This window comes from Nicotiana tabacum, chromosome 22 (genome assembly GCF_000715075.1).
Source record: "Nicotiana tabacum cultivar K326 chromosome 22, ASM71507v2, whole genome shotgun sequence".
Taxonomy (NCBI): domain Eukaryota; kingdom Viridiplantae; phylum Streptophyta; class Magnoliopsida; order Solanales; family Solanaceae; genus Nicotiana; species Nicotiana tabacum.
Window position 1 is genome coordinate 42862819 of NC_134101.1, and position 12218 is coordinate 42875036.

Below are 12218 nucleotides of genomic sequence, written 5' to 3' on the forward strand. Positions count from 1 at the left end.
AAAGTCAACTATACGAGAGAATCAACACCCAATGGCCGGAACACCTAGATCTGCACACGAAGTACGGTGTGTAGCATGAGTACAACCAACTCAGAAAGTAACAATAATAAATAAAGAACTAAAGATAGTGAAGAGCTACACAGTTATAGTTCATGTTCAGTAATTCCAGCAAAAATAGACATGCTTTTAAATCCAGAAGTTTAAGTCAAATCAATTCTATACAGTTCAAGTTCATGTATTCCAGATATAAAATCTTTCAGAAAATTTCACAAAAATGATAGATAGCAACTAAGTGCTACAACAAATTAAAAGCAAGTATAGCCTCTCAGAACAACAATCATTCACTGGGCTCCTAGCCCTCAACACTCATACTTAATGGGTACCCGCGCTCACTGGGGGTGTACAGACTCCGGAGGGGCTCCCACAGCCCAAGCGCTACAATCTGCACGGACAACTCACGTGCTGCACGAACAATTCACGTGCTATAGTATCAATATATGGATCCGCACGGACAACTCACGTGTTTCACAGGAAATTCACGTGCTATAGTATAATATCTCTCAATCACGCCCTCGGCCTCGCTCAACCATAAATCTCTCTAGACTCTCGGGCTCTCAAAAATCATGAAATCAGCCCAAACAATAATGATATGATGCATCAATAATGAACAATAGAGACTGGGATAAAATAAACAAGTAAACTGTGACTGAGAAAAAAACAACAATTAAGCAGATAGTTCAACATTTACACGACCTATGTGGGTCCCAACAGTACCAACATATAGCCTAAACATCGTTTCTAACATGGCTTACAGTCAAATTTCCACAACACATAGAGAGCACATAGCTAAAAACAAGTTATTCAACTTTACAGTTTCCACGGGACGGACCAAGTCACAATCCCCTCGGTGCACTCCCACACGCCCGTCACCAAGCATGTGCGTCACATCCATAATAATCACATGATACAAAATCTGGGGTTTCATACCCTAAGGACCAGATATATAACTGTTACTTACCTCAAAACGTGAAATTCTTTACTCTGCTATGCCCTTGGCTTACAAATCGGCCTCCGAATGCCACGAATATAGTCACAAATAATTCGTTTCAGTCATTAAAAGTTATTAGAATTAGTTCCACATGAAAATATAATTTCCATAAAAATCCGAAATTACACTCCAAAAATCGCCCGTGGAGCCCACGTATCAGAATCCGACGAAACTCACAAAATCTGACAACCCATCCAATTAAAGTTCAACCATACTAATTTCACTCAAATCCGACTTCGAATCGGTGTTCAAATCCCGAAAATTCATTTTATGAAAATGTAGAAATTTCTTCTGATTTCTCTTGAAAAATCAATAATCTAACACTGAAAACGAAGATTAATTTGTGGAATATAATCACAAGTGAGTTAAGAATACTTACCCCAAGTTGTGTGGAAAACTTCGTCTCCCAAATCGCCCAAACCGTGTTCCAAAATCTGAAAATGGTGAAAAATCACGAACCCTCGAACTTAAAGGGTTATGTCAAGTCATTCTGCACCTGCGGACAAGAGGTCGCATCTGCGACCTTTGCTTTTGTGGAAAAAAGCTCGCTTCTGCGATAACAGCTTGGCCAGCCATGATCGTTTCTGTGATACCTAGGACCTCATTTGTGGTCGCGCTTCTGCGCTCAATGGTCCGCACCTGCGGTTATGCCTCTCCATCAACTTTGCATCTGCGGCACCACACCTGCGGCCAATTCCTCGCAGGTGCGATCACATCAGAAGATAAAAAATTTCCAGATTTTCTTTAAGTCCGAATTTGATTCGTTAACCATCTGAAACACACACGAGCCCCTCGGGACCCCATATGAACATACCAAAAAGTTCCATAACATAACACGGACCTAATCGAGGCCTCAAATCATATCAAACAACATCAAAATGACGAATCGCACCTCAAATTAAAATCTATAAACTTTGAACTTTCAAATTCTTTATCTTGTGCCGAAACACATCAAATCAATCCGGAATGAATTCAAATTGTGCACACAAGTCATAAATCACATAACGAAGCTACTCGAATTTTCAGAATTGGATTACGACCCAGATATCAAAAAGACAACTCCCCGGTCAAAATTTTCAAAAATTCGACCTTTTCCATTTCAAGCCTAATTCCACTACGGACCTCAAAATAATATTCTGGACTCGCTCCTTATTCCAAAATTACCATAGGGAGCTATTGGAATTATCAAAATTTGAATCCGAGGTCATTTTCACATAAGTCCATATCCAGTCAACCTTTCCAACTTAAGTTTTCAATTATGAGACTAAGTGTCTCATTTTACTCTGAATTCCTTCCGGGCCCATACCAACTAATCTGATAAGTCATAAATCAACTGTAAGACATAAATTGAGTAGTAAATGGGGGAACGGGGCTGCAATACTCAAAACGACCGGCCGGGTCATTTAAATAGTCATTTAAATTATTTTCCTAATACTTTGGACTTTGAAATAAACTAAATATTAATCATTATAACTTTTCTTATTGAATTAGATACTTTAATTTAGGAGTTTAAATTCATTTGATAATTTACCTCAATTAAGGAAAAGAACCCCTTTGTATTACAATAGTATTATTCATATATTCTTCGTTAGTCTATGTATATGTAACGACCCGACCAGTCATTTTGGGTATTACAACCCCGTTTCCCCATTTATGGCTCAATGTTTGCTTTACATTTGTTATGAGACTTGCTGGGGGTAATTGGTTCAGGTCCGATGAGTTTTTGGAATGATTTGGAACACCTAGTTCCAAAGTTTAGAAATTAAGTTGAAACGGTTGACCAGATGTTGATTTATGTGTAATGACCCCGGAGAATGTTTGCTACAGAAATTAAGGTTTTGTGGTGCCGAGGTAGATCAATTAGTACAAAGGTTATAGAAATTTCTCGCGGCTCGGACTTTTGGGGTTCAACAATGCACTGAGGAGTAAAGGGAAATTTTTGGCAAAAGAGGGCATTTCTGCGGCCCACTATGCGGTTGCAGAATCACTCTGCGGACCGCATAATGGCAGCAGAGTGAAGCAGAAATGAGCCAAGTTTGAGGGCCATTGTGCGGTCAATTATGCTACTGCATAATCGTTTCGCTGTCCACAAAACCTATCACAGAATCAACTTGGGATTTCCAGAGAGAAGTTATGCGGTGCATTATACGATCGCATATCAAGTCTGCGATGCATTTTGTGATCGCATAACGGGTTTGCAGGCCGCATAACTACCGCAGACCCAGGCAGGTGACCCCCAGATTTAGGCACCAATTTCTGCGGCCGATATGCGAACCGCATATCAATTCTGCGATCGCATATGCGACCGCAGAGTGTGTTTCTGAGCTTTATTTTTCTGATTTTATAAACCTGGCCCCATTTTGATAAAACACTATTGGGGTCATTTTGAAGGGTTTCATCTGATATTTTAAAGAGTGGTGAGAGCATCTTAGAGAGAGAAAGTGAAGACTTAGTCAATTGATCATCAATTCTTGTTCAAGGCTAGAAGAGTTCACAAGTATCTTGCTAGGGCTTCAAAGAGGTAAGGATTTCTTCCCCCAATTCTTCAATTTTGATATTGGGGTAAATGTTGGGATATTAAGAGTATCAATTATACATACACATATCAATAAGGTTGTAGAAAGATTGTGGAGTTCAAATGGGTAAAGATTGGGTTGAAAATGGTAAAAATCTTCAAAGACTTTAATTGAAGATTTGAGGGTCGAGTTGATGTCGGAATTTGGTGAAACTTGTATGGTTGGACTCATGGTTGGATGAGCGTTCATATTTTGTAACTTTTGTCGGGTTCCTATTGGAAAAATTGGTATTTCCTTATGGAATTAATTACAATAATTGGTATTGACTGAATCGAATTAATTATGGCTAGATACGAGACTTTCGGAGACCAATTCGCGAGGCAAGGGCATAGCGGAGTAAGAAATTATGCGGTTTGAGGTAAGTAACACTTCTAAACTTGGTTATGAGGGTATGAATCCCTGAATTACATGTTGTATGAATTATTTGGAGATGATACACATGCTAGGTGACGGTCGTGTGAGCGTGCATCATAGGAAATGTGCCTTAATTGATTCCGTGGAGTTGCATTATTAAATAAATGTCATTATCCGCACATCCTCCATGTGTTAGAGAAATTGAGTTGAGACTCATGTTAAAGATCACGATTTGGCTCTATGCCGATATATTTTGGGACACACATGGGTCGTATTGTTGTTGGACTATTTGTTTAAATTTACAATTTTGTACTCAGTCATATCTATCACTTGCATATCGTATCTCAGTGTCTGTTGTCAGTCATTGATACTTCATATCATCATGTCGGGTTGATTCTTCATGTTATTGAGAGCCCGAGAGACTGGAGATTTTGAGTGATAGTTATTTTTATTTATTTATGCCTTGGAACTGGCTATTATAGCGCTTGGGCTGAAGGGGTCCCTCCGGAGTCAGCACCCCCACAGTGAGCGCAGTTGATATATATATATATATATATATATATATATATATATATATATATATATATATATATATATATATATATATATATATATATATTGAGGGATGGATCTTCCCTAGGCATGGACGCGGTTGATTTATATTGAGGGATGAATCTTTCCTGGACATGGATCTTGTCCGAATCATTGATATTTGGGGATGGATCTTCCCCTGGGCTGGATTGGCCTTATACAGTACTGAGTGACTGACTATCAGTTGATGGATATACATATATATATTTGGGATGGATCTTCCCTGGGCTGGATTGGCCATATATAATACTGAGTGATTGAGTATTTTAGATTGTGAGTACACGGAGTTTTCATTAAAGTGCATCACATACAGTATGTACATTGACATGTAGATACAGAGATGTCATATTCCTCGTATTGTTTAGAATTGATCTGTTTTATTTGTACTGAAAGTAACTGTTGAACTTGAAAGCATGCCTACATTTATGTATTGTTATTATTTATACTGGACTGTACCTGAGGAGCTCGTCACTACATTCATCCCAGAGGTTAGTTTTGTTACTTATTACGTTGGTTGTACTCACACTACACATTGCACCTTGTGTACAGATCCAGGTACTTCCGGATACGGCGGTTGCCAGATTTGAGGATTTATCTGTTGAAGACTATCAAGGTAGTTGCTTGGTGCCCGGTAACCTTGTCTCTCTTTCCTTCAGTTATTGTACTGTTCTATACATTTCAGACCTTCGCGATGCACAATGGCCCTCACCATTCATGAACGTGTCCCTTGCTTAGCGAACGTGAAGATCAAATTCTCGCCTGCCCCGGTTCCCCTTTAAGAATGCGAGACCTCTCTCGCGAACGCAAAGAAGGAAACCAGAGCTGGACCATAAATTCTTCAGTTGTTCTCCAAATCCAGAATTAATCTGTTAACCTTGCGAAACTCACTCGAGTCCCCCGGGACCTCAACCAAATACTCTAAAAATTTGTAATACATCATACGAACTTAGTCGAAACCTCAAAACAGATCAAACAACGCTAAAACCACGAATCATATCCCAATTCAAGCTAAACAAAACTAACGAATTCTAACTTCTACTCTCGATGCCGAAACATATCAATTCAATTTCGATTGACCTCAAATTTTGCACACAAGTCATAAATGACATAACGGAGCTATGAAAATTTTCAGAATCGGATTCCGACTCTGATATCAAAAAGTCAACTCTCTGGTCAAACTTCCAAACTTAAATTTTTATTTTAGCTATTTCAAGCCTAATTTAGCTACTGACTTCCAAATAATTTTACGGACACACTCCTAAGTCGAAAATCACCATACACAGCTATTGGATTAATAAAAACTCTATTCCGTGTTCGTTTACACATAAGTCAATATACGGTTAACCTTTTCAAATTAAGTTTTCACCTTTGAGACTAAATATCTCAATTCATTCCGAAATCTCTCCGGACTCGAATGGACTGTTCCGGCATGTCATAACATAGCTATAAAGTACATAAAGAGTAGTAAATGGGGGAATGGGGCTACAACTCTTAAAATGACCGGTTGGGTCATTACACAACATAGTATCAAAGCACTACATTCATGTAGGTCTCATAAGTTATGAGCATGCCTAATAGAGTATTGAGAATTGGTATGGAGACGTATGTACTTATCTTCGAGAGGCTTTAGGGATTTAGGAAACTTACTTTATTCATCTCCTATCGTGTCGTTGATGTAGTACTAAGTATCTTTCTCTTATTCTCTTATAAATGATGAGAACGCGCTCTACGGAGGTTCCAAACCAGGGAAGAGTTGCTCTCCTTATTGTTAGTGGCCGAGGAAAAGGTCGAGGGAGGGATCCTGCCCTTGGTAGGGTGCGAGGTGCCTGCCGCAGAGCCAGCTCTTATGAATTTCAAGTCCGCACTAGGATTCAAGGAGGTCATAGGCCGTATGATGTGGTTCATGGATACCATGACTCATGCCGATTTATTCCCGGCAGACCCAACCATATCTCAGGCGGGAGGGGGAGCACAGATCCTTATCGCGTAGGCTCATGGGAATGCAGCAGTGGTATATCAAACCCATGGTGCACTACCTGTGGGTGGAGTCCAACCAGTGGCAACAGCTACACCTGAGCCAAAACAAGTTGCGGCCGGCAAGCCGCAGAAGCTATTGGTTAAATGGACCAGGTTACATCCTCCTATCATTGTGGGAGAGCGACATGAGGATCCCAAGGACTTCATTGATCGATGCAGGGATAGACTGCACAACATGACGATATTGGAGTCCCATGGGGTAGACTTTGCTACCTTTCGGCTAAAGGGTAGGGCCCGTAGATGGTGGCAGTCCTATCATCTTGGCAGACCAATAGATTATCCTCCCATGACTTAGGACTGTTTCACCCGTATCTTCCTGGATAGGTATATTCCACCATCCTAGAGGGAAGAGTTGGGGTTCCAGTTCGAGCAACTCCAATAGGGTTAGATATTAGTGACAGATTGTGAGGCAAGGTTCTATAAGTTTTCTTGCCATGCAATTATGATATTACCTACTGATCTAGAGAGAGTGTGGAGGTTTGTTGCCGATTCGCACACTGGTATTCAGGCCACTATGGCCCAAGAGGTTGAGATGGTGACTTCTTTTGAGCTGGTTGTAGAGATAGCCCGGAGGATTGAGGGTGTGCGTCAGCGTAGCCGAGAGCAGGTTATGAGAGATAAGTGGTTTAGATATTCTAGAGAGTTTAGAGTTGCCCCGTGTGGGGGTAGAGGTCAATTCATGAGAGGCCAGTCTAGCAGACCCCCATACCCAGCACCACCACTTCCTCGGGGTGCTCTAGTGTGACCTTAATTCAGTGTTATGCCAGATAGTTCTTACCGCCCACCAACTATTCAGGGTTCTTCCAGTGGGTATTCAGGTCATCAGGGCCAGACTTCAGGTCAGCAATCCATCATACCGAGGGTTGTTTCAAGTGCGAAGATTTTAGTCATATGCAGAGATTTTTCCCCAGGCTATAGGGTAGGCAAGTGCAGCAGGGTCAGCTGCCCATGATTACTGCACTAGTTGTTCCACCGACCGTCCGACCGCCCAGAGGTGGAGGGCAGATGGGAAGGGGCCGTCCTAGAGGTGGAGGCCAGTAAGGTGGCGCTCCAACTCGGTTCTATGCTTTTCTAGACATACCAGATGTAGAGGACTCAAATGCCGTGATCACAAGTATTATTTATGTCTACGGCAAAGATGCCTCTGCATTATTTGATCCAGGGTATACATATTCCTATGTGTCATCTCTATTTGCTCATTTCCTGGGTGTTTCTTGTGCACCCTTGGGTACTCTTGTTTATGTGTCCACTCCTGTGGGCGATTCTGTTGTTGTGGATCGAATCTACCAGTCCTACATTGGTTACAAAACTAGAGCAGATCTTTTGCTGCTTGATATGACCGACTTTGAGATCATCCTGGGCATGGATTGGTTATCTCCGTATCACGCCATCATAGATTGCCATGCCAAGACTGTTACCTTGGCGATGCCAGAGTTGCCTAGATTAGAATGGAACAGTTCGTTTGCGAGTGCATCTAGTCAGGTTGTTTCCTTTCTGAAGGCCCGACACATGGTCGAGAAGTATTTTTTGGCTTATTTTACCTACGTTCGGGACACTACTGCGGAGACTCTGGTGATTGATTCAGTGCCCGTAGTCCAAAAGTTTTCCGATGTGTTGCCTTTTAATCTTCTAGGTATGTCACCCGATCATGATATTATTTTCTATATTGACTTGGCTCCAGGTACCCAGCCTATATCTATCCCACTGTATCACATGGCTCCGAAAGAGTTAAAGGAGTTAAAAGTGCAGCTTGAGGAACTACTAGCCTAAGGGTTCATCAGACCCAGTGTGTCGCCTTGGGGCGCACCTGTATTATTTGTGAAGAAGAAGGATGGGACAATGCAGATGTGTATTGATTATCGCCAATTAAACAAAGTTACATTTAAGAACAACTAGTTGTTGTCGTGTATTGATGATCTATTTGACCAGTTGTAGGGTGCTAGGGTGTTCTCTAAGCTCGTCTTGAGATCGGGGTACCATCAATTGAAGATTCAGGGTTCGGATGTTCCGATGACTGCTTTGCTGACTAGATATGGTCATTATGAGTTTCTAGTAATGTCCTTCGATTTGACTAATGCCCCGGCGGCATTTATAGATTTGATGAACAGGGTGTTCAGGTTATATATTGATTCGTTTGTCATTGTCTTCATTGATGACATTTTGATCTACTCGCTCAGTAAGGAGGAGTACGAGCAGCATATGAGAGTGGTGCTTCAGACCTTGCGGGAACAAAACCTATATGCTAAGTTCTCTAAGTGTGAGTGTTTTCTAGACTCTATAATTATTTTGTGAATTATTGTATCAGGCGAGGGTATTAAAGTTGAACCCAAAAAGATCGACATAGTTTAGAGCTCATACATGTATACTTGTTTATTTGCTCGTGTATGTTATGATTGGACTGGGTGCATCTGACCGCGCCAGACAGATTGTGTGTGTTACGCATGTGACCACGCCGGGCGGATTGTGTTGTTATGCATGTGACCATGTCGGGCGAATTGTATTGTTATGCCTGTGACCACATTGGGCGATAAATATTGTTATGCTTGTGATCTCGTCGGGCGGATTATACTATAATGCATGTTGCCACGCAGGGCAGATTATGATATTGAGCTTGTGACTACGTCGGGGTGGTAGCATGGTGAATTGGTCGTGCTTGCGTGTGAATATGGATCTATACCCCTAGGGTCACCCTATCATATTTCTCTCTTGATGGTGTACACGTAGTTATTGAGAATACTGATCAGTGGTTTGGAACGGACATGAAAAAGTTGAGGAAATCTGGCCAATATTTTGTTGGATTTTTCATTTCATCTTTACTTGCAATTTCTTTGATCATTTATCTGATTTAACTGCATATCATCTCTATATGTCAAGATATTGACTAAGCAAGGTATTTGATAATTTGTACACATACACACACATATGTTTTCTTACTGAACTTTATGACTTGATTCAAATATTGTTCTGTACCAGGTCAAAAGATGAAACTACACATGTGATAACTAGTATCATTAATAATTTGTGCATCTCTTACCTTGCCGTATTTATTTACGATATTTATTGAGTACATTGGGTTGGTTGTACTCGTACTACACTCTGCATTTAATTGTGCAGGTCCAGGTGTGGGGACCAGTTATCAGCCGTAGGCTTGCTTGTTGGACTATCTGCTAAAGGCGGGGTAGAGCTGCATCCTTGGTCGCAGTTTGACTTGTCCTTTCCTTTCATAATTTTGTTATAGTCCAGACAGTGTATTGATTGTTCAGTTTCAGACTTGTATTCCATTGTAGAAAGTCGTGACTCCGTACTTACCAGTTTCAGGGGATTTACTTTGTATTAGCAGTTTTATTGTATTTTGAACTCACACATATGCTATTTCTATAAATTTTGTTATTTTGTTGCCTTTATTATCATGTTTTGGCTTGCCTAGCCGGTGTGTTAGGCGTCATCGCGACGGGTAAGGATTTTGGGTCATGACAATTAGATTACTATTTACTTCTTAATTCTTCAATTAGTTTTAAATCTATTTTAGATATTTATTTTGGTAAAGGGATATCATTTAATATTTTTAACTAGAACTGGGTTGTAGAGCATAAACATGTCTTTGAGAAAATAAAACCAAAGCTCTCAACATGTCTTACAATACATTGGGGAACAAATTATTTATTTGGTTCGACCGGATTGAAGCAAAACCATATAATCAACTATGGATGATCTTATTCTTTGGGCATTTTCTTGGCATTCTTCAATGATCCAAATGAATACACATACATAAACCAAGCGAGAAGCAGATGAAGAATACAATTGTGTAGGCCGAGCTAACGACATTTCACCATTTCAAGCAAAACATCAAAGTTCTTCATCGTTTCTATGATTTATTGGAACTAAATATAAATCTTGTTGTTTCGCTGCACTTAATCCATGTGATTCAGTCATATCCAAATCTTTTGGATTAGTTCCATATGGGAGTTCCCATTCAAAATGGTGGAGTAACTGCGCCAATGCATGTCGAACATTAGCTAAACCAAATTGCATTCCCGGACAAGCCCTTCTTCCTGCACCAAATGGAATAAACTCAAAGAACTTTCCCATATAGTCAATAAGAGAATTCTCAAATCTCTCTGGTATAAAACATTCAGGATCATTCCAACTTTCTGGATCTCTCGCAAGTGCCCATGCATTGACTAGCACTCTAGTCCTAAGAGGTATGGTGTATCCATCAATATCTGTTTGCTCCCTACATTCCCTGGGCAGAAGAGGAACTGGAGTATGAAGCCTTAATGTCTCCTTAATCACTAAGTCTAGATATGTCAACTTTTCAAGATCTTCTTCATCATTTCTTTTTCCCTTAAAGACTTGTCTCACTTCACTTTGAGCCTTAGCCATAATATTTGGGTTCTTCATCATTTCCGACAATGCCCAAATAATTGTAGTAGATGAAGTTTCACTTCCAGCAATAAAGATGTCCTACAATCAACAAACAAATAAAATAAAGTCAATAAAACACAACTCAATAAAATTTGGGTACTAAAATATTGAAGAGAAATCTTAAAGGGGTTTAGAGCTATATAAACTTCCAACTTTGAGTATGTAAGAATTAGTGGGTCGCGACCTATACAACTTTATATTTTTCCCTCAGACAAGTAATTTACTGCAACTATCTTGTGTTGTTAGGAATTATTAGTAAGAATTAGAAGAGATCAAACAGGCATAACTAACAGTTACTAATACCACTCGGGCATACCTCACAATCACCCGTGCCACTCGTGCATTCCTCACAATCACTCATGCATCCCAGTCACTCAGCACTCGGGACTCGCACTCAGTAGGTACTTGCGCTCACTAGGGGTGTGTACAGACTCCGGCGGGGCTCCTTCAGCCCAAGCGCTATATCAACCCAAATCATGGCATAAATCACTCAGGCCCTCAGCCTATATCAAACATGCTGCGGCGTGTAGCCCGATCTCATAAATATCCTCACAAATCAGGCCTTCGGCCTCACTCAGTCATAAACCTCTCAAGCCACTCGGGCATTTTAGTGAAAACAGGGTATTCAACCCAAAACAACATTTATATGCATTAAATCAAAACATTTATATGCATCAAATAGACTATCAATCGAAAACAGTGAGAGGATAGTAAGAAAAGGCCCAAGGTCCACACAACACTGGCACAAGGCCCAAAACATGGCATTCAACCCAATTTACATTAACTCTTTCTAAAACATATAAGTATCATATAGTTTCAACAAAAAATATGTAACTTTACAGTTGCTACGGGACGGACCAAGTCACAATCTCCAACAGTGCACACCTACACGCCCGTCATCTAGCCCGTGCGTCACCTCGAAATAGTAGAATGATGCAAAAATCTGAGGTTTCATACCCTCAGGACTGGATTTACGATCATTACTTACCTTAAACCGATCAAGTCCCTACTCCGCAGTGCTCTTGCCCGAATCTATTCACAATCAGTACAATACCATCCATATATGCTAATGGAATGAATTCCACAAGAAAAACTATCAAATTAGCCCAAAACCCGAAATTGGCTCAAACCCGGCTCCTCGGCCCACATCTCAGAATCGGGTAAAAGTCACAAATTACGAATACCCA

The 12218-nt window shown here is 40.5% G+C and overlaps 1 protein-coding gene across 1 annotated transcript; it reads right to left on the reverse strand.

Annotated features, from left to right (window-relative positions):
• Positions 1 to 10420: 10420 nt before the first annotated feature.
• Positions 10421 to 11392, reverse strand: LOC107792067 (cytochrome P450 71D7-like). Its single transcript, XM_016614243.2, has 2 exons — positions 11348 to 11392; positions 10421 to 11070 (listed from the first exon to the last, which is right to left on the reverse strand). Exons 1-2 carry the CDS (start codon positions 11390 to 11392, stop codon positions 10453 to 10455), a joined length of 663 nt encoding a protein of 220 aa, XP_016469729.2. The 3' UTR covers positions 10421 to 10452.
• Positions 11393 to 12218: the final 826 nt, after the last annotated feature.